Genomic DNA, 23161 nt, shown 5'->3' on the forward strand with positions numbered 1-23161 from the left:
AAAGACACCTCTGTGGCTGTATCAGTGAGGTTGCTCCAGAAGACGACACCAGTGGTGACAGATCCCGGAGCTAGAAGAGACTTAGCCCACACTCCCCATTTTACAGATAAGGAGTACAGACAGATGGATTTAATTGTCCGTGTTTACACAGGAGAGTTGGAGTAGGAAATGGCAACCGACTCCAGTATTCTTGCCTGGAGAATTCTATGGTCAGAGGAGTCTGGTGGGCTACAGTGCATAGGGGGTTACTGAGAGTTGGAGTAGGAAATGGCAACCGACTCCAGTATTCTTGCCTGGAAAATTCTATGGTCAGAGGAGTCTGGTGGGCTACAGTGCATGGGGGTTACCGAGAGTTGGACATGACTGAGCATGCATCCACCCACACATACAAGAGAGTAATCTGATTAGAACCCACATTTTCTGACTTTTAATCCAATGTTCTAATTTTTATATCAATCTGCCTCTTTAAGACAAATAATAGCCAGGGTTGACTTGCACCCTACCTTCACCCATCCAACTTCCTGAAGCTGTAAGTCCCACTTTGACTCCATGAAGGTGGAGAGGAGCTACTGCTACACAATGGCCTCCCTGATACAACCCTGCAGGCTTGGAAGATAGCCTCATGAGATAGCCTCAAAATACTTCCAAGTTGTATTTTGTAAAGAGATCCATCTTATTTCAAAAACACAAATCCCAACTGTAGGAACATTCTGCTCATATCATCTTAGCAGACTTCTTACTTCCTTTTAAAGAACTGTTCACTTAAGTACTAATTACATAGAATCTCTGCTTCACCTGTCTCATACTATTTATTCTTGGCTTTTACTCAGTACTGGCTTCCAATACAACTTGCATGTTTCTTTACCTCGAGGTTACAGTAAAGAGGAAGACACAGCCATCAGCAAAGACAAGCTGATGTTTTCCCCCTACAGGAAAGTACTGAAAGGCTGTATTTTTAAGAGTTCTTACTCACTTTGCTATTAAGAACAGTGACTCAAAGTATTTTTCTGACCCAATGTATTTGAAAAATCTGGAATAATTCTACTGAAAGCAGTAGTTCAACATAAGATGAGTTCTGTGAAAGGGGTAAAGGACTTAAAACATGCAGCTTTGGGAAACAAACCTCCAAATAATTCCCAACCATCCCTTTTCTCTAGCTGAGAATTATTAGCTTGAGTTGTAAATACTAAAATGAGAGGTCAGTTTTACTAAAATATACCAACATTTTTGATTCTTCACTCAGGCCAACAAAATGGGCTCTTTGACTCTGTTAACTACCCAATGATCAGTAACATCTTTAGCAAAATATCCTCTTAAGGTAACCTCTGCCCTCAGCCAAAAAAAAACAAACCATGGCAGGGAACATGGCCACTGGCAGCTCCTGAGCCCCAGCTCTCTCTGCTCCGTCGCTAAAGTGGGTCCTCAGTTTCCCTTCCCAACGCCAGTTTGGATCACTAACTAAAGCGGTACAGTTTGTATTAATCCACCTATTGTGTTTCTTGATCGATGGGAATAGGATGATGAAGCCTGGAGACAACAGCAAGAGGTTCTAATTTCTGGCTGCAAAATTTGGGTGTGTCTGTTGGGAACAGATGCTAAAACAGCGTGGGGATGCAGAGGGACATGCATTTGCACACTTGGCGAGCTCTCAGGTGGGGTCTATGGCAACCCAGCCCTTGAACGCTTTCTCCCATCAAGAAAGGCAGAAGTTGCCTTGGGACATGGCTTTTACTCTAACAATGGGTATTCAGAATCACGCAATCAAGAGATAAAACTCATATCCAGCCACTCATGAAACTGCTTCTCACAAACTTCAACCCAGACAATGTGAGAATGAAGTATTATGTATATGAATGGGCAGTTGAGTGACTGAGCGAGTGTGTATGTATATGAAAGAGGAGGGAAAGAAGGGAGGGAGGGAGGGAAGGAGGAAGGAAGGAAGATGGAGGGAGAGAGAAAAATTGTTTCCAAGTCCTGAGGGTTCCTGAAGCACAAAAGGAGCATGTACATGTGCAAAGTCTGGGAATACTTTTCTTGCATTATGTCAGAGACGATAAGCATCACGGCTTCCACCTGAAGACCGGGCCTGGACTACTCAAAGGATACATTTTAATAGCAGCCTATTATGATGATGGGTGTTATTACCATAATCACATTCCTGCAACAAAATGTGACGATTTTAAGACGGAATTTATTTTTTTAAATACACACATCTTAAGCTTAAATTGTTCCAGAAACTAAGGCCTGCAAAGATGTTCAAACGATACTTCTAGACATAAAACGACATCCCCCAGGGAGAACCCCAGGCAACACCTCTGGCTTCTTCCAGATCTCTGCATGTCAACCACATCTCTGTCTCCTGCAGAACTGAAAGACAGTGCATTGCTTTGCGTTTCTGTAAACAACCGTCCGCAGGAATTGAAACTTGGTGTGAAGGATATAATTTTCCCATCAGAAATGTAAACATCATTTCATGTTTCATTTAAGCCCTCCTATTAAGAACCACACACATAGATCCTAAGGTGTTCCATGTCAGTGACATAAGGCAGGCCCTGCAGTGGTTTTTTTTTTTTTTTTTTTTTCCCCTTGGTGATCCATAATGTGATTCTGAAATAAAAGTGACAAACAATTTTTAACACTGCATATGTTCAAAGACCTCTGCCAAGAAGGGGAAAAAATAGTCTTGGCGTCAGAAGCTAAAGTGTGACACTTCCTCTGTGATCTGTGAGGAGGAAAGGAGTGGCCGTGTCCCTGATCTTGTCAAGTTAACAGCAGAACGGCAGATGAAACTTTCAGGAAGCTGAAGCACGTGGCTTCAGAGGATTCCCATTTCTGTGCTCTGGGGGAGAGGAATGTGTTCACCTTTTTCCATACTTTGAGGATTGTGTGTCTGCATGCTGGATGGCAGAGAGGAGGATGCTGAAACCAGAGGCCAATATCTTAACTCCTAAAGAACACCAAGGATGAGACCAAAACTAGTTCTGTTCTCTGACTGCCAGTGGTTGCCTTGAGGCCTAGACCACACTGGGTAAGGTCTGGGACCTTAGCTCGTAACAAGTGCTGAGCTGGGTACCTGGCTAGGTGTCACCCAGCATCTCGGAATGGCCTGCCTCAACTGCAGGCAAACTACCCAAAGTGACAAACAGCAATACCCAGGTCCGTTTCCCTTGGAAGGCACAGAGCAAACAATTTAAATGATAAGCAGATGCTACTTAACATTCTCAACAGGAATTTGTTGGTGGTAAAAGCACAGTTAAAAAGTATTATATATTTGGCAAAGGTCCAAACTTTGCAGGCAATGAGCAAAAACTTCTACCTTCCTCCTACACAGAAGAAAACCAACTGATTTTGAAAATGCCGAGCTGGGGCTCCTCCATGTCAATGATGCCCAAGTCAAGCCAAGTGCCCATGGAAGGCCTGCAAAGGCAAACCAAAGCTGGCACCATTGAATTGTGCCCACCACAGAACAGGGCGCTGGCGTGTGGAGAGGGGAGATGAGGGAATTCCCATGAAGTGAATGAATGGGGAAGATTTCTGGAAAACTGCCATCCTCACCTCAACTGCAGAGATGCATTCGGGGCCTGGTCTCAGGTGAACCACGACCTCCCCTCTGAACAACGGCTGCCCAAGGCTGGAGCTTTAATGAGAGCTCCCAGAATGCTACGCTTCTGCTCAGCTATCTGCTGCTTTATCACTGGCAGACAGGTGGGCGGGGGATACAGGTCTGTGTCACAGTGTAACTGAGGCCTGGTTAGTATCTGAGGGTTTCTAGATTGCAAGTGTCCTGGACATCCACTGATCTTCTGGCTCAAAATCTTCATCTTAGGTGCCTTACTGCCTAAGATGGTTTCTTGGAAGCCTTAACTACAAGCCCTCTGAGCTGTAGGATGGTTACTCCCTTGGGGTATTTTAAATCACTGAACATGACCTCCATAATGGGCAAACAGCTCACAACATCAAGCCATTTGTAGCTTTTACAAGTTAAAGACATCTTATTCTTCTGCTGCTACCTATGGAAAAACTGACAAATAGACATTGCTCTGGAGACTGGTACCCAGAGGGGAGATGAGTCCCCAGGGTGGACCAACAGAACAGGCCCTGTAGAAACACCACTTAGCCTAACTTCCAGATAGGAAAGGGGAACTTCCGAGCTGTGCAGTGAGGAAATCACTATTTCACGAGGAACAGTATTTTTAGATGGTGTGAGAAATGAGGAATGCACGAAGCTTCGGATGATAACATGGGGCAGTCTCCCCAAGGCAGACGTCTGGGCCGCATTTCCACCGCTTGTTTCCATAAGGGCCCCTTGCTTTGCTCACTTGTCTCTTTAAGAAAGTTTCTACTTGAGAAGAATGGGTGCTTCTGGAAAGGTTACCATGCCACATGCTGTCAACTTTTTATAGCCAACTCTGACATGCTTTTCTCTTGATTTTCTGAACTCGTGAATTCTTAATTCTTGATTAAGCTGAAAATGCCAGTGGGTAATCTCCACCCCTCATTGCCCACGTCACGTCTGATCTCTGGGTCTCCCTGCCTCGCACCTTATCTCTGCATCCTGATTTCCATTTCCTTGTGTTTCTGGTCTTTGTTTAAGATAATCCATCTCTCTGGTCTTCCCAGAGCAATAATTCAACTCTCAGTAGTGAATACTCTCTTTTGTTTTCTCAATTTCTCAGTCAGAAGTCATTATATTTCTTAGTTCTGGTGGGTCACCGATGTGCCCTAATTATATCCTCTTGAGGATTCGCCTTCCTGTTTTTAAGAAAGTGCTGCTCCATCTCTTCCGTTTGAGCCACTGCAGTCAGAGCCAACTGCACTATTAATATTTGTTCAGCTGGGCTCCAGGTCCCCGAGTCCCCTTAAATATGTCGTGACAACAGCACCCTCAGAGCTTAAACTGTGGGCAAGGGAAGCAAGCTGATGGTGGATGAACGGAACATGCTTTCCCCAGTCCCACCACTGGGCCCAGGTGTACCAGTCAGGCCTCTCAATGTGGGAATGTGTGATTTGTGTAACAGGACAGAATCAAATCAACTGTTCTGAAAAAAAAAAAATGTATGTTAAACTTGACGCCCTTGCCCCCTTTTCCACCATCATTGTGTTCCCAGCAACATTTGTCTCTTGCCTGGATTTACTGCAGGACCCCCTTAATCAGTCTTCCCTTTTGCACTCGGACATTTTTCAAGTCCATCCTCCAAGTAGCAACCAGACTTTGGTCATTCTCAAGGTGAATCTGCTCATGCTGCTCCTTGTTCCAAACCCGCAACAATTTCCCATGAAAAGCCTTAGCATAAAAGTCAAAGTCTCTCCATGAAACCAAAACACTCCCATCTGGCCCCTGACTGTCTGTCCAAACTTGTCTCCTGCTATTCTTTTCTCTCTCTGTTCCACCACATTATCTCTTTTATTGTTCTTGCAAACAGTAAACTTTCTCCCCTCAGGGTCTGCCTCTTGCCTTCCCTTTGTGTGGAATGTCCTTCCTGAAGACCTCTTGTGTGGCTTGGCTTATTCCTTCCCATCATCCAAATCTTCATCCCAAAGTGGTGTCCTCAGAACAATCTCTACATTCTGTAAAACCACATCCCCCGAGAATCCACTATGCAATTACTTGGTTTTACTTTGTACTCTTTGAGATATTCTATTTATTTGTTTAATTTAGATTTCTCTTTTCCTAGACTATGAACATCATAAGAAAATATTGTTTTTCAGTATTATGTCCCTAGTATTAGAAAAGTGTCTAGTTTTTAGTGAGAGTCAATATATAATTATCAAAAGAGTGAATTAATGAATAAATAGCTTAAACAATCAGGATGCCAAAAGAATACTGCCATGAAGAGACAACTGAAAAAGTCCTTAACCTAGTTTGTCAACAGAGCAAAAAATACATCAAAATATTGCTAGATAATCCATTTGCATAGCTTTTATCTATGTCCCGTGACTTATAATTTCATTTATTAGGTAAAACCTGACTTGTTGAAATTAAATTAGCTGATGCATATATAAGTAGGGAGTCTCTTGAAAAAGCATTCGCATAGGCTATGTTTAAAGTTGTAATGACAATAACTAAGTTATGTTTCTTAATCCAAATTATGTAGATTCCCTACAATGAACCCAAGATATGAGCATGGAAAGAATAAGACAGCAAAAGAGTGAACTCAAAGACTGTAGGCTAGTAAGGAGATCAGAGCAAAAAAAAAAAAACAAAAAAAACTACACATTAGGTGGGAAAGCTAAACTAACAAGTATCTGAAAAAAAATAACTCTCTGAATAGTATAAGTAGGGAGACTCCATCAGAAAAACAAGTCAGTGAGGTATAGACATGACCAACATGCTTGTTCCTCCTCATTACCTATGTTTTGTGTAGTTATGTGTATTCACATCATGTGCCAAGATGGCTCATGGGGATTTCCAGTGTGGGAAATGTCCTTGGATTATTACTTAACTGGAAATAATGGATTCATAACAATACACAAGCTCATTTACCAGTTTTCATGAAACACTATATTTTTGCCAAGCAGATGGTCCAAGAGTCTTCACTATGACCAAGAGATATATTGATGATTACCAGCTTTCAAAAGAACTGAACATCTCTCCTAGCCTCAGCAGCATTCCAAGGAGGAATGGCTTTTAGCATCAGGAGAGGCAGGTCAGACTCTTGGCTCTGAGATGCTGAAGTTTTGAGTTTGTCATTTAACCATTTGATTCTAGATGAAGAAAAGGATAGCAATACCGACCCTATATGTTCTGCAAGATTGTTGTGAAAATAATACATGTCAAATAAATGTTTTGGAAACTGGCTATTTTGGTTTAATTTTTACTCTGCATCTTTGAGGTTATTAAAGTTATCCTCGAAATTGAAGTTGTCCTACGTACATCTTTTAAAAGTAAAGGGAAAAGAAAAAGCAAGCACCAAAATGGGTATGTCTGACCACGTGGTCTTCTACTTGAGATCAACAATGTTCATACTTGTTTTAAAAATGCTGAAATCACAGTAATTACCAAAAATGACACTGCTGTTTCTTTAAATACACAAAAGCACCAAGAGCTCTCATTAGGAAACTCCCATAGTCTCTTTCCATACCCAGACATTTCCAAATAATCTATTTCCTGCCAAAGGAGAAAGCTAAATTCATGGGCCAGCATAAATGTAACAAAATACTTTACAGTACTCATGTGAGCAAATGAGGACAAAACCAAAATCATAAGAAAAATGTACAATATTGTGTGTTGTCTGATACTTATTTGCTGTTATATGTTAATCATTGAACTTCTAAAATCCAAGCCTCCATAGCATATTTACTTAATGTGTTCCTTGGTTTACTTGAATAATTCTTTTACACATCACTGCATATATCCTGAAGATCTTTTAAATAAGTAGAATAATAGGCATGATGTACAATGATGGAAATATTCAGTTTCATTAAAAAAAATCCCCATCATGATGATTTAGTGCAGTCAAACCCACTCCAATATCACACTCTGAGGTTGCTTTAAAGATTGGTTATATATAAAGTGATCTTAGATTACTGAAAAAAGATTAACAAACATCAGAAATCCCCTATTAACAAAGGTAACTCCTTCAGGAAAACAGAACCAGACGATCCCTGAATTCTTCATCTTAATGAAACCCACCCAGTTCTTTTATGCAAAAACCCATTTTTTTCTGAAGAAGCAAAAGTGAGATCATGGCTAAATAAATCTGACCATTTTGCCCATCTTCACCACCAAAACCAATCAACCTCATGCCTTCAGTCAATAATTACAGAAAGATAATCAATCACCCGTCTTTGGCTCAATGACTAGGTCTACTGGATACTTATGGAATAAATGTATCTGCCTTTTAAAAACTGAGGATCAAATCATAGCATCTTGTATGTTCACTGACTGTGTTCCCCTACCTCGTGCTGATTCTTGGCCAGCCATTCCTTAATGGTGCTAAGGGCGATGACTGCAGCAGGCTCGTTTGGAAAACCTAAGTGAAAAGCAGAAGAAGACACATTTTTTTAAAAAGGCAAAGGTGATAGAGTCATGGATGGATACTTGGTTTTTTCCTCATTTAGTCAACATTCAATCCAACCATTTAGTACTGAGCAAGGCAGACCTTAGTAAGTGGTCTACACACTCTACACCACATCACAGGAGATGAAGTCTGCAATGCTATATACAAGGGCACTGGTCCTACACCCATCTAGAGCAAGAAGGGCAATAGAGAACTAATTGTCTCTTCAGTTGTATGGTTATCTATTAAAAAGATTTACAATTGCTTAACAGCTTTCACAACATTTTCACATAATTTTCTCATACAGTTCAGTTCGGTTACTCAGTCGTGTCTGACTCTATGTGACCCCATGGACCACAGCACGCCAGGTCTCCCTGTCCATCAGGAACTTCCAGAGCTTACCCAAACTCACGTCCATTGAGTCAGTGATGCCATCCAACCAACTCAACCTCTGTCATCCCCTTCTCCTCCTGCCCTCAATCTTTCCCAGCATTAGGGTCTTTTCAAATGAGTCAGCTCTTCGTATCAGGTGGCCAAAGTATTGGAGTTTCAGCTTCAACATCAGTCCTTCCAGTGAACACCCAGGACTGACCTCCTTTTAGGATGGACTGGTTGGATCTCCTTGCAGTCCAAGGGACTCTCAAGAGTCTCCTCCAATGCCACAGTTCAAAAGCATCAATTCTTTGGCACTCAACTTTCTTTAAAGCCCAACTCTCACATCCATACATGACTACTGGAAAAACCATAGCCTTGACTAGACGGACCTTTGTTGGCAAACGAATGTCTCTGCTTTTTAATATGCTGTCTAGGTTGGTCATAACTTTCCTTCCAAGGAGCAAGTGCCTTTTAATTTTATGGCCACAGTCACCATCTGCAGGGATTTGGGGGCCCCAGAAAATAAAGTCGGCCACTATTTCCATTGTTTACCCATCTATTTGCCATGAAATGATGGGACCAGATGCCACGATCTTAGTTTTCTGAATGTTGAGCTTTAAGCCAACTTTTTCACTCTCCTCTTTCACTTTCATCAAGAAGCTCTTTAGTTCTTCTTCACTTTCTGCCATAAGGGTGGTATCATCTGCATATCTGAAGTTACTGATATTTCTCCTGGCAGTTTTGATTCCAGCTTGTGCTTCATCCAGCCCAGCATTTCTCAGGATGTACTCTGTATACAAGTTAAATAAGCAGGGTGACAATGTACAGCCTTGACATACTCCTTTCCCTATTTGTAAGCAGTGTGTTGTTCTATGTCCAGTTCTAACTGTTGCTTCTTGACCTGAATATAGATTTCTCAAGAGGCAGGTCAGGTGGTTTGGTACTACCATCTCTTTCAGAATTTTCTACAGTTTATTGTGATCCACACAGTCAAAGGCTTTGGCATAGTAAATAAAGCAGAAATAGATGTTTTTCTGGACTTCTCTTGCTTTTGAAGTTGGCAATTTGATCTGTGGTTCCTCTGCCTTTTCTAAAACCAGATTGAACATCTGGAAGTTCACAGGTCACATATTGCTGAATCCTGGCTTGGAGAATTTTGAGCATTACTCTGCTAGCGTGTGAGATGAGTGCAATTGTGCGGTAGTTTGAGCATTCTTTGGCATTGCCTTTCTTTGGGATTGGAATGAAAACTGACCTTTTCCAGGCCTGTGGCCACTGCTGAGTTTTCCAAATGTGCTGGCATATTGAGTACAGTGCTATAACAGCATCAACTTTTAGGATTTGAAATAGCTCAACTGGAATTCCATCACCTCCACTAGCTTTGTTTGTAGTGATGCTTCCTTAGGCCCACTTGACTTCACATTCCAGGATATCTGGCTCTAGGTGACTGATCACACCATTGTGATTATGTGGGTCATGAAAATCTTTTTCATACAGTTCTTCTGTGTATTCTTGCCACCTCTTCTTAATATCTTCTGCTTCTGTTAGGTGCATACCATTTCTGTCCTTTATTGAGCCCATCTTTGCATGAAATGTTCCCTTGGTATCTCTAATTTTCTTGAAGAGATCTCTAGTCTTTCCCATTCTATTGTTTTCCTCTATTTCTTTGCACTGATCACTGAGGAAGGCTTTCTTATCTCTCCCTGCTATTGTTTGGAACTCTGCATTCAAATGGGTATATCTTTGCCTTTCACTTCTCTTCTTTTCAAGATGTCATATTAAAGCCTGTTACCCTCAGCTGACAAATCAAATAAATTCAGGTCAGAGACGGCATGTGGTGGACCCAGGGTAACACAGTCAGCAGCCCTCCATCAATGAGCTGGCACAAGACAGGGTGAGAGACTGGTCACAGAGTCAAACCACTGAAAGATATTGTACAAATTCAAGGAAGGCCATGCCTGCTCCATTTAAAGCCACTGGAAATGGCAACATGAAAGGACCTGATTTTATAGTACAGGTTTGGTTTTAGAAGGGCAGGAAGAATGATGCACTTGTAACACATCAATGAGCATGAGCACACATAATCAGAGTTTCTAAAGCTCATCCTGTAGTGCATGTGAACCAAACACATTCAAGAACTCACAGAATCACAGACATTCTGCCAATAGAGATAAATGTGAGGGGAAAACCTTATAAGTCACTCATTTATGGGGAATAAAGGAGAGATGGGAGTGACTCTTCTATTAAAACTCAAGCTCACCACTGGCTTCCTAGTCACAAAAGTCTGTAGTCTTTCGCTCAGTCTTCATCTTCTTTGGTATTAAATGTTTTTAACTAATTTTTTATGTTTCAGTGTCTCTTACCTCCTGGATTTTTAAAAAAAAATCTTTGAAGTGTTTTAAAGTATATAGTTTAGCAGTTTTGATGTCCACAAACTTGTGCAGTCATCATCACTAATCCCAGGATATTTTCACCATCCAAAAAATAAGCTCTAACTCATTACTCTCCCCAATCTCACCTCTCCCTCAGCTCCTGGCAAGTACTCATCTACTTTGTCTCTACAGATTTGTATATTCTACTCCTGGATTTTCTTTTTTTCTATCTTTTGGCCACACTGCAGAGCATATGGGATCATAGTTCCCCAACCAGGGATTGAACCCCGCCCCCGACCACCACCACTGGAAAGAATATATTCCAGGAGTTCTAATGGTTTCAATACTAATGGTTTAAATCTCAGTGGACTTTCAGAGAAAATGTGAGAGAGAAATAAAAGAGGACTTGTTTGTCCCCACTTCCAAAAGTAAGTGTTGCTTTTGTAATTAAGTCTCTACATGCTTTGTGAAAGAGTATAAAAGGGAAGGGACCAAAATAAAGCAGTGCCGAGCTCCACCTGGTCACTGTCATAGGAGAGAGAGAACCCTGCCGTGTAAAAACAAGTACACACGTTCTCAAACTTGCAGATTCGTTTATGACATTTGGGATCATGGCTTTGTTATACATAGTTTCACTTTGCTTAAATGAAGTCTTCAAAATATAAAACTCTTAAAATGAGGAAAGCCTGTCAGTTCATTAGCTAATTCACTAAACAAACAGACTGAACCCACTTTTCTTATGTTCTTTACCACTAGTGCCACCTGGGAACCCCATTATTTAATTAGAAAAGGGTATATATGTACACATATGTACTTATGGATATATCTGTATAGATAGACCCTGACCAGTCCTTGTCTTTAAATCCCAAAGCTGGGAGGGAGGAAATAACAAGAGGCCATCACAGTCCAGCAAACAAGGGCATTCAGGAATGTAGGGACACGGATGAGAGCTGAGGAAGGAAGGGGCTACTTTCTGGAAAACAACAGAATACTTGGGAGAGGGCGCTGTATGTCAGGAGCCGAGGGGACACTGTCCTTGGGAATAGGGTGTAAGCAGCAAGGAATTGATGGAAAAGGTGAGAGAAAGTGACGTGAGGGGGCAGAAGGAGTCTTAGTGGGCTGCAAAGAAGAACAAGGTGGCCAGAATGGGCGTACGTGGTTAGGGGTTAACCACAGTGAGCTTTCCAGTCTGTCTCTCCCCTGAGTTGGAAACCTACATTTGTAATTACCCAAGTGCCTCCCCTGATGGGCTGTAGAGCCGGATGTATGATGTGTAACCAAAAGTGCAACGTGCATTCGTCCACAAGAGGAGCCCCTTCCTGAGTTTCTGGTTCTGCCCAAGGCTCCGCCTCTCTTTTAGCAGCTGCAGAGTCAGCGGCTTCCCCCCAGTAACCTGGTCCCACAGTGTCCCTCTGGCAGATCTGACACCACCCCGTTCTTCCTCATCCATCGATCTCAGAAGGTCTGATCCGCTCTCGCCCCAACAACTGCAGTTGACTTGTACCTGTGCTCTTGGTCATCTCCCCTTCTCTCGCCTATCCAGCACACCGCCTTCAGGTGATTCTCCTAAAGTACAGTTACCACCACCTTACTCAAAACAATGGCAGCCTTGGCTGACTCTCCGGCTCTTCCAGAATAAACCTTAGCACCTTAGCTTGAGTATACACCCCAGGGGCCATTCTAGATTTGTCTTACCTCTATTCTCTTCCCATGAAAACCTCCAACTTTTTGATGTGTTCAAGAGGTATTTAAATAGTAAAATTATAGGGCTATATAAAGCTAATAAATTCTGTAATCACGCTCAGTTGCAATGGCCATCAGCATTAACCTTTAGAAGATGTAATTCCCCACAGAGAAATTATACAAGTTCTCCTAGAACCATGGCAACTGTGGTCACTTCTCAACTATGTGTGACCTCCTGGTCACTTTCCCACATTCATCAAACCTCTGGCACTGAGTTGTAGTTTTTATCTCCACCTCCAGGTTTGTAATAACCTTGGGCACTTTTAACATCCAAGATGATGACTCACTCAACACCTGGTTTGCCAGCTCCCTGACCTGGTCATTTTTGATGACAACCCCCACCTTACCTCCTCCCCAGATCACACTCTGGACCCTGATGTAATATTTCCATTCCAAAGCTATCTCCGCAAAACCTCTTCTTTTTAGAATGTTCAGCAACTTTCCAAAGAACAGCCTTTGCAAGCCTTTGAAGGCTGCTCTGTCCTCAGACCACTCCCCAGATTCATGCTGACACTTCTCTCCTGAGTGGTCTGACTCTGTCTCACGTTGTTTTACTCTCTGCTTTCTCATTCCAGCCACACTGACCTTCTTTCTAGTCTTTGAATGTGGCATGTTCCTTTTCACCTTCCTGCCATGAGGCCTTGTTCATGCTGTTTCCTCTTCCAGAAATGGCATTCTTGTCTTTTCCTAGCTCATTTTAACATTTGCCCTCTGCTCAGGCAACACTCCACCAGGGAAGGCTCCTCTGATATGGACGACTACCCACCTCATGCTTTCATAAGACCACGTGCCTTTTCCTTGCAGCACTCACTGGAGTTGCAATTTTATGTTTATTTATGGAAATATTTGATTAACAATCTTCATAGAGTGAACGTCCTAAGGAGATAAGCTACCACACCTGTTTTTACTTATCATGTATCCCCAAAACATTGCTGGCACATAGAAAATGATCAATAAGTACATGTGGACTCAGGAACTTTTGCACCGACAGCAGGAATGGTTAATTACTGGGGGAACAAGAGCGCTTAGCTCAAGAGTATGGTATGAGATGTCCAAGCAGAAATGATGTATCCACATTATCCTATTTCATCCCTGAGGGAAAACTATTGAGAAACTGCATTTGAGAAAATATAGCTCCTGGTGGGAAGCTATGCTGTAATTAAAAGGGGAGGAAAATATCCAGACAAATATCCCTGAAAACATACTTGCTGTCAGCAGCATAAGTAAACAAAATAAATATTATCCTATATTCTGGGTAAATAGCAACCACACAATCCTTTGTCCACTTAACTGCAAGCCCCCAAGGGTTACAAGCAAGACCAAGGAAGAGACAAGGGCGGATTTGTGCCCAGGCTCCTGAGGACAGTAAGGCCTGCCTCAGGAGGTTTCAATGGTATTCTGGTCACCAGGGGGCTTTTGTTCACAAAAGCAGAATGGCCACCCAGAGGCAAGGCTGCAGACAAGCTTCAGATGAATCATTGAATTAGATGACATACAAAGTCTCTTTCAAGTATGAGGGTCAATGAGGCTGAGCAAACCATTAGCAATTCAGGGCCAAGCATGCAGGGAGTGGTGTGTGTGTCCAGGTGTGCACAGAACATGCTTCTGTCATTCCAAAGCTACTTAGTTCCTCATTCATTAGGGTTATTAAAATTAACTTTTGCTGTCAATGGTGAAGCCAACTCACACAATATTTTTTAAATTTATTTTTGTATTTAAATTGCTTGCAAAGTTTTTCACACATACACATATGTGCATGTGTGTGTATATATATATGTACACACACACATATACACTATTCACCACCTCCAGATATAAAACATTTCCAACACTGCAGAAAACTGTCTTGCTTCAGGTCAATACCTATACCCTGAATGAACAGCTAATCACAGATTAGCTTTGTTGCTTTTACAATTCATATACATGGACAATATGCACTGTCTGTATTTTGTTCAATGTCATGCCTGCCTGATTTATCCATGTATCCATATAGCCATGCTATATTCACACGTGCAGCAGAAGCTCATTCTTTTTCACTGGAGGGCTGCATTCCACTGCATGAATATTCCACAACTTATCCATTCCAGTATTGATGGATAATTGGATTGTTTCCAGTTTGGGGCTATTGTGAATAAAGCTGCCATAAACATTCTCTTGCATGCCACGCTGAAAACTAAAGCACTTGTTTCTGCTGAGAATGTACCCAGGAGTTGGGGTTATGGGTCCAGAGGTTCATTCCCCAGATGGTAGGACTGGCAGCTCCTACCAGGTTTCCAAAGCGGTTGTACTGATGTGCAGTCCCAACAGAAATGTATTAAAGTTTAAAACAATGTAGTTATCTTTCTAGTTAGTTAACATGCCAGGATGTACTTCATTATATTTTCTTGACCACATTTAAAGCCATTAAGGACAGCTTTAGGCTAATCAATACCTTTTATAGCTAGAAGCTCAGACACACTTTCTGACTCTCTTGTTTTCTCTCTACAAAGCAGTGAGTACTTAAACCATGAGGGGACAAATTCTGTCAACAGAACATCAGAACAGAAGAGGGAAAAGTGGGGACAAAAGGGAGAAACAACAGAGTGGGGAAACCAAAACAGCAAGTTGAGTTTGCAATGCTTTTCTTCCATGGAGTATCAAATACTACTTTAGCCATTTTCTCTCACTCAGTTATTACCTTATATTTTCTCTTTGCATCAAGCTGCAGAAAAGATAAGAGCAGCGAAGAGTCATTGAAGTCTCTACCCAAGACACTGTTTATTGGAATTGTGGAAAACCCTAATTGTTTCCAACATAATTGGAGTGAATCTGGCTTTGACCTTGTCATTGACAATTTTCCTCTCTAGCTTTCTTTAAAAAAAAAAAAATCGCTGTTGTTGATAATTTCCCAATATCAGTTCATGAGGTGGCCAAGAGCTGGAAACAGTTGAGCACACAAATATCTTTACTTTGTCTATAGGTTCCTATGGAGAAATTAAAGTTGTCCTGTTGTTATAAAACAAATATTTTCTATTGAAAATCCAGCACAGTCTACCAAAATAAATATAAATATAACATACTCTGCCCGTTTTTGAGGAAGAAGCAATGGATCAACTTCTGTTTTAAACTCACAGTGAGGTATGCTTGGAGCTATAGATTACTACATCATACAGAAGCAGATGGTAATGCCCTAAATCAATTATTTCTGAGAAGCTCTTAGCATGCAAGAGTTAAAAATCAAATTGAACAGAATACCCAGTACAGTTAATCCATGCTTTAAAATATTCAACCCATCTACCATTTATAGTCCACCCAGGGCCTGCATTTCCCCTCATCTTCCAGCCCAGTTTCCAGCGATCACCTGCGCTTTAACTGCCCGTGCCTCTCTAGCAGTTGTAAGAAGAAAACCATCTAGTGATCAATGCCCAGGCAAACCTCATAAATGTAAAAACTACTGTTTGTGTACTGAATCATTTTTTTTAGCTACACAATTTCTTCTGGAGTGGCCTTCACCTCAAAGGGTATTTAATCCATATTATCAACTCTACCCAGCCAGGCAGTTGGCCCAAGGCTGTGATAAAATAGTAACAACTTTATGGGATCATAAATCTCCATGTCCATTGCATATTATTTACAAAGTGGTTGCCACACTTACCAGCCCTTAGGGTGACTATAAGCACCCAGTTGGGGCCAAATGGCCATAAATATCCAAAAAAAAAAAAAAGAAGCAATAGTTTTAAAAAAAAATCAAACTGAAACTCTGCCCATTAAATTCACATCTACTTTTAAATCCTCCCTCCCCATCAAGTCTTTAATGAGGAAAGCATGCTGCTGCTTTTAGTGTTTCTATTTACACACAAACTCAAGTAAAATAAAAATATCAGTTATTAAACATGGGATTTTCTGCATTGATGAAAATCTGTCCTAAATGAGGGGAATCATGAATTACTGGGCTTATTGAAATGTTAACATCAGTTGAACTGGGATTTTCAACATTGACTTAATGTAAAATTACACTTTGCTTGATTTTTTAAGAGGATAGCCACAATCTTTTTCTATCTTAGCACACGAATTCTGGTGTGGGGACTAAGTAGACAGTGAAACAACACACTTTACAAGCTCAGGTAAAAGAAGATGCAACGCGAGCTGGGTTGTGTTTTGCTCAGAACATACTTCACCAACCTCCTGAACACACATCCACCCCTGACCTGCGTGGGCGAGAGAGGTAGAAGCGTGCAGATGGGGAGTGTGGTGGACACGGGGAAACTTACAGGACAAGGATTGTTGTTAACCTCAAAACAGCTTTCCATCAACCCCCTCCCCCGGCCTCCTTCCAAACCAAAAAAAGCAATTCTGATAGTGTGATGGAATCAAATTACTTGAGAGAAATGAGCTGAAGGAACCTCACCGTTAAGCAACTGCCAGAGCAGCCACTCAGACAATTCTGGCTAACGGCTGAGTTTCACAAGCGATAAAACAGGTGAAGTAATAAGGCTGACCCTGGCCCCGTCACTGCAGTGAGCATGGCAGCAGCATGCTAACGAGGGCGTCGCTGGCTTCTCTCAGCAGAGCAAAAGGGCACCTGGAAGGCAAGAGGGAGGCATCTGCAGCCCGTCCTCAACAGGGTGGTCTTAGCTGCTGCTTGAAAGGACAAGGCAGGCTGTGTCATACATCTGTATACACATAATACGGCAGGCTTGTTATTTGCATATACGTATGCATGCTCATTTGCTTCAGTCGTATCCGACTCTTTGCAAACCTACGGACTGTAGCCCACCAGGCTCCTCAGGCCATGGGATTCTCCAGGCAAGAATACTGGAACAGCTCGCCATGCCCTGCTCCAGGGCATCTTCCTGACCCAGGGATCGAACCTGCGTCTCCTACATCACCTGCCTTGCAGGCAGATTCTTCACTGCAAAGCCACCAGGGGAAGCCCATTTGCATACATATACACATACAATATGGCATATCAATCAGTTGCATCAGTGTGGAAGACTCAGACCATGCCCTACATACATCCCCGTGGCATGTGTAATCCTCGCATCCTGGCTCAACTTACACCCACTGGCACCTGCTGCCTTTCAACTGTGGGTTCTCACTGCCCACTATGGGGCAAGTCTGGAGTGTCAGGGAATCAAAGGCACCAGGAGCATCCTTCAGTCATGATTAATGAGGTAGTGGGTACCTGCATCAGATCACCCGCCCCCTGGTGGAGAAGGCTGAGGGGCATGCTGAATGCTGCCCAGTGGGTGGACCCGCATCAGATCACCCGCCCCCTGGTAGAGAAGGCTGAGGGGCACGCTGAATGCTGCCCAGTGGGTGGATGCTCCCATGGTCCACAGCAGAGATGCTCAGCAAGATCCTCTTTGATCTCAGATGTTCAGCTGACCCCCTCTCCTTGTCTTTCTCCCCTACTACCATTCATGAAACTCTCTTCCAAACTCAACCCTAACCTCTGCTTTTGGGGGAAAGGAAACTATGACAGCCACCAGCATCTGTTCACGAATTTGAGGAAGTGAGGTATTATGTCTTATCTGGAGAGCGCTCTTTCTCTAAACTTTTCTAGTTGTCATCTTGGGAACATGCACAATAGAGAATGTTTTATAAGTTAATGACAAAGGGAAAAGAGTTGGGGAGCCTGCTGGTCATCAGCATGAAATCACAATCATATTTTACTGTTGGGAGGTGCAGAGGGCTTCCCCTGTGGCTCAGCTGGTAAAGAATCCACTTGCAATGTGGGAGACCTGGATTTGATCCCTGGGTTGGGAAGATCCCCTGGAGAAGGCAATGTCTACCCACTCCAGTATTCTGGCCTGGAGATATTCCATGGCCTGTATCATCCATGGGGTCGCAAAGAGTTGGACATGACTGAGCAACTTTCACTTCACTTTCAGAGGTCATAAGCCAGGTTCACATTGGCATGTGAGGCTGCCCCACTACATAGAAATCTTGAAATAGCAAAATTGCTGCTGTTGTTGCTGTTGTTAACATTTAGCAAGTAATTATTATGTACAAGTCACTAAGTAAAATGCATGCCAATACTAAGTAATCTTCACAACAGCCCAAGGAAAAGAAGGGAGAAGAAAGAAGATGAGTTGGCTTCTAAATGGACAGTGACAGTGTATTGAGGGAGGAGCTGGTCAAAGATGTTTAATTTGGATACATCCTGAATACAATCAAGAGGTATGCAAAGTACAGTCTGTGTTGTACAAGCTTTAATGAACTTAGAATCACTCACTAATATGATAAATGTGATGTGGACCAGCACCTGTCTGAAGAGGAAGCAATGATACCGCACGTGGCTATGGATGGGCATGGGGTGGAAGCCTGTTCTTAGAAGCCCTGCCACCTCTGGCTTCCAGCTAATACAGCTCCAAACCCTCGAAACTCCCTTCAAGATGTATACAATCTTTATCATTTTACAGAAGTGAAAAAAAAAAAAAATGACTATAGGGGAACTCAAGCAGAGGCACGGCCAGAACCAGCCTTCCCCCTCTGTCCCCTGACCTGGATCTACCAACTTCCCTCCCTCCATCCACACTCTAGCCCAGTGCCTGGCATTCAGTTCAGCCTCACATCTCTGCAGAAGGATGATCACCACAGCGCTTCTCCTTCAGAGACTCCAGTCCAGATGCAAGCCTGTTTCAAATTCCAAAGGAAGGAAGTCAGCCTGAAGGCCCCTGTGGTCAGAAAGTTTGTTGCCCAAGTACAGAGCCTCCTGTGAGGACCATACCTGAGAGCCCTGGGCCTCTGATGCCCTGCCCTCTTTCTCAGGTGGCAGCCCCCAGTCTAGCACTTACTATCTTCACTGAAGAGCATAACTTGGGCCCAAGGAGCCCCTGGGGACCATATACAAGCTGGTTATTCCTCAACATGTAGGTACTGTAATTTTTGACACAGTTATTAATAAAATCTGAACATCTGAAGCTCACTGGCTCACAACAGAACTTCTGTGACATCATGCCTTTCCCCATGGCCCTGCCTTACCCCTCGCTGGTATCAGCTTAGTATTGATTTTCCACACACGACCTCTAGAATTGGTCATAAAGAAAGGAAATTTCTTTACTTCTTAATCTCCTCACGCCCATTCTTTCATTTCACTTGACATTATGTGTGCATAGTGAATAATACCCCATAAATTCTACTATATTCACCTCAGACTTGAGTAACTTTTGCTTTCCCTTAAAAAAAATTGTGGAACATGAAGTTTTCAAGTTGTCCCTGCTCTGCAAAGCAGGTCTGAATGAGCTGCATTTTTATGGGACACAAGGTTACCATCTATGCAAGCTTCATCAGCTTCTCAAACTTATGAGCACTGGTGTCTTATTTCTAAGAGTGTTTTTTAAATCACCTTTTGCCTAAGGAATTATAATAATGACCTGAGAAATGGTTCGTGAAACAAATTCTATTCTATGCAAGCTGTTCCTACTAACCCTGAATAAGTCTCTGGAGAAGGGAGATGAAAGATCTCACAGAATCACCTGGAAAAGAATTCTTATGAAATTTTTTAAAAGATGATTTTTCCAAAAAGGGTAATCAAAGGAGTTTGTTGAGGACATCACATTTGAGTAGAAAAGACTGATCCTGGGATCAACTGAGAGATGAAAATTCAGTGTCTACTTTCTGAACTGGTGGTGTGTATGGTACATGGACCTGGGGGGCAGTGATCTTTCCAAATTTAAAGCATGTGATCTCATGTCCATGCTAGGAGGCCCGAGTGGCTTTCTCCACGCTTATGACCAAAGTCCACACTCCTCACTTTGGCTTGCAGGGTATTTCTGCTGCCCTTCCCAAAATCTGAAATGATCTCAGATCCATGCAACTGGTCACCTTGCATCTATCCCATTGCAATAGAAGCTCCAAGAGGCAGAACCCTTGTCTTACTCATTTTTCCACCTTTAGTTGTGCTGTTCAGTCGCTAAGTCATGTCTATTTGTGACCCTATGCACTGTAGCCCACCAGGTTCCTCTGTCCATGGAATTCTCCAGATAAGACTGTTGGAGTGGGTTGCCATTTCCTTCTCCAAGGGATCATCCCGATCCAGGGATCAAACATGTGCCTCCTGCATCAGCAGGCAGATTCTTTACCACTGAGCCACCAGGGAAGCCCTCCACCTTCAATGACAAAGCAAAATAGGTGCTCAAAAACATGGAGTATGAACAGTGAGAACCTGGGGCATAATTGGTTGCTCCAGTGCCCTGTGAGGCTCCCGGCCATGATTTTACACCACCTGAGGTCTAGGGAAATCAGCCCTTGCCACTGGAGGGAAGGAAATGAACTGACTCTGTGTTGTGTACTGGAGCCTGCTGGCTAAATATCCCACACACATGACTTCAGTTCAGTCGCTCAGTTATGTCCAACTCTTTGCGACCCCATGGACTGCAGTAAGCCAGGCATCCCTGTCCATCACCAACTCCTAGAGTTTACTAAAACTCATGTCCATTGAGTCAGTGATGCCATCCAACCATCTCATGCTCTGTCTGTCCCTTCTCCTCCCGCCTTCAATCTTTCCCAGCATCAGGATCTTTTCTGAGGTCTTTTTAGAGATCTTTTCTAATGGGTTCTTCGCATCAGGTGGCCAAAGTATTGGCATTTCAGCTTCAACATCAGTCCTTCCAATGAATATTCAGGACTGATTTCCTTTAGGAGGAATGGTTGGATCTCCTTGCAATCCAAGGGATTCTCAAGAGTCTTCTCCAACACCACAGTTCAAAAGCATCAATTCTTCAGCACTTAGCTTTCTTTATGGTCCAACTCTCACATCCATACATGACCACTGGAAAAATTATAGCTTTGACTAGATGGACTTTTGTTGGCAAAGGAATGTCTCTGTTTTTTAATATGTTGTCTAAGTTAGTCATAACCTTCCTTCCAAGGAGTAAGCATCTTTTAATTTCACAGCTGCAGTCACTATCTACAGTGATTTTGGAGCCCCCCAAAATAAAGTCTGTCACTGTTTCCACTGTTTTCCCATCTATTTGCCATGAAGTGATGGGACCTGACACCATGATCTTAGTTTTCTGAATGTTGAGTTTTAAGCCAGCTTTTTCACTCTCCTCTTTCCCTTTCACCAAGAGGCTCTTTAGTTCCTCTTCACTTTCTGCCATAAGGGTGGTGTCATCAGCATATCTGAGGTTATTGATATTTCTCCTGGCAATATTGATTCCAGCTTGTGCTTCATCCAGCCCAGCATTTCTCATGATGTACTCTGCATATAAGTTAAAAAGCAGGTGACAATATACAGCCTTGATGTACTCCATTTCCTATTTGGAACCAGTCTGTTGTTCCATATCCAGTTTTAACTGTTGCTTCCTGATCTGCATACAGATTTCTCAAAAGGCAGGTCAGATGGTATGGTATTCCCATCTCTTTCAGAATATTCCAGAGTTTGTTGTGGTCCACACAGTCAAAGGCTTTGGCATAGTCGATAAAACAGACATAGATGTTTTTCTAGAACTCTCTTGCTTTTTTGATGAGCCAGCGAATGTTGGCAATATGATCTCTGGTTCCTCGGCCTTTTCTAAATCCAGCTTGAACATCTGGAAGTTCATGGTTCACGTACTGTTGAAGCCTGGCTTGGAGAATTTTGAGCAATACTTTGCTAGCGTGTGAGATGAGTGCAATTGTGTGGTAGTTTGAGCATTCTTTAGCATTGTCTTTCTTTGGGATTGGGATGAAACCTGACCTTTTCCAGTCCTGTGGCCAGTGCTGAGTTTTCCAAATTTGCTGGCATATTAAGTGCCGCAAAACAGCATCATCTTTTAGGATTTGAAATAGCTCAACTGGAATTCCATCACCTCCACTAGCTTTGTTCATAGTGATGCTTCCTAAGGCCCACTTGACTTCACATTCCAGGATATCTGGCTCTAGGTGAGTGATCACACCATTGTGGTTATCTGGGTTGTGAAGATCTTTTTTTGCCTAGTTTTTCTGTGTATTCTTGCCACCTTTTCTTAATATCTTCTGCTTCTGTTAGGTCCATACCATTTCTGTCCTTTACTGAGCCCATCTTTGCATGAAATGTTCCATTGGTATCTCTAATTTTCTTGAGATCTCCAGTCTTTCCCATTCTACTGTTCTCCTCTATTTCTTTGCATTGGTCGCTGAGGAAGGCTTTCTTATTTCTCCTTGCTATTCTTTGGAACTCTGCATTCAAATGGGTATATCTTTCCTTTTGTCCTTTGCCTTTCACCTCTCTTCTATTCACAGCTATTTGGAAGGCTTCCTCAGTCAACCATTCTGCCATTTTGCATTTATTTTCCTTGAGGATGATCTTGATTCCTGTCTCCTTTACAATGTCACAAACCTCTGTCCATAGTTCTTCAGGCATTCTGTCTAACAGATCTAATCCCTTGAATCTATTTGGTGCACCTAGGAGAATGAGATCTAGATCCTCTTGGCTTTAGGTCTGATAAACATCTCTTGGGCTTCTGTCACCCTCAAGTGGGGAGAATATAGGACCAATTTCAGGGACACATCAGCACAGGGAGTGTCTAAGTTTCGACTGTCACCCACTCGCAGGCAGAAAACAGTTTATGTCCCAAGAAGCTGATTTTATGCCCCACACCTGTCCAGGCAGGAGCAAGGTTCTCCTGAAGGACCCACACTAGAGACCGTCAGCACAGCTCCCAGCAGTGTTAATCCCAATCAACAAACATGGAAGAAGATGAGTTGGTCCCAAAGCCTCTGATT

The 23161-nt window shown here is 42.6% G+C and overlaps 1 protein-coding gene across 3 annotated transcripts in view; it reads right to left on the reverse strand.

The window, feature by feature from the left end:
- The window catches only part of MACROD2 (MACRO domain containing 2), a 2312183-nt gene that overhangs the window by 622955 nt on the left and 1666067 nt on the right, over positions 1 to 23161 (reverse strand). For all 3 annotated transcript variants that reach the window (XM_027560273.1, XM_027560275.1, XM_027560274.1), the window contains exon 8: positions 7900 to 7973. In XM_027560273.1, the coding sequence (XP_027416074.1) occupies positions 7900 to 7973 (74 nt within the window). The remainder of the gene's footprint in view (positions 1 to 7899; positions 7974 to 23161) is intronic.

Source organism: Bos indicus x Bos taurus, chromosome 13 (genome assembly GCF_003369695.1).
Source record: "Bos indicus x Bos taurus breed Angus x Brahman F1 hybrid chromosome 13, Bos_hybrid_MaternalHap_v2.0, whole genome shotgun sequence".
NCBI classification, from domain to species: domain Eukaryota; kingdom Metazoa; phylum Chordata; class Mammalia; order Artiodactyla; family Bovidae; genus Bos; species Bos indicus x Bos taurus.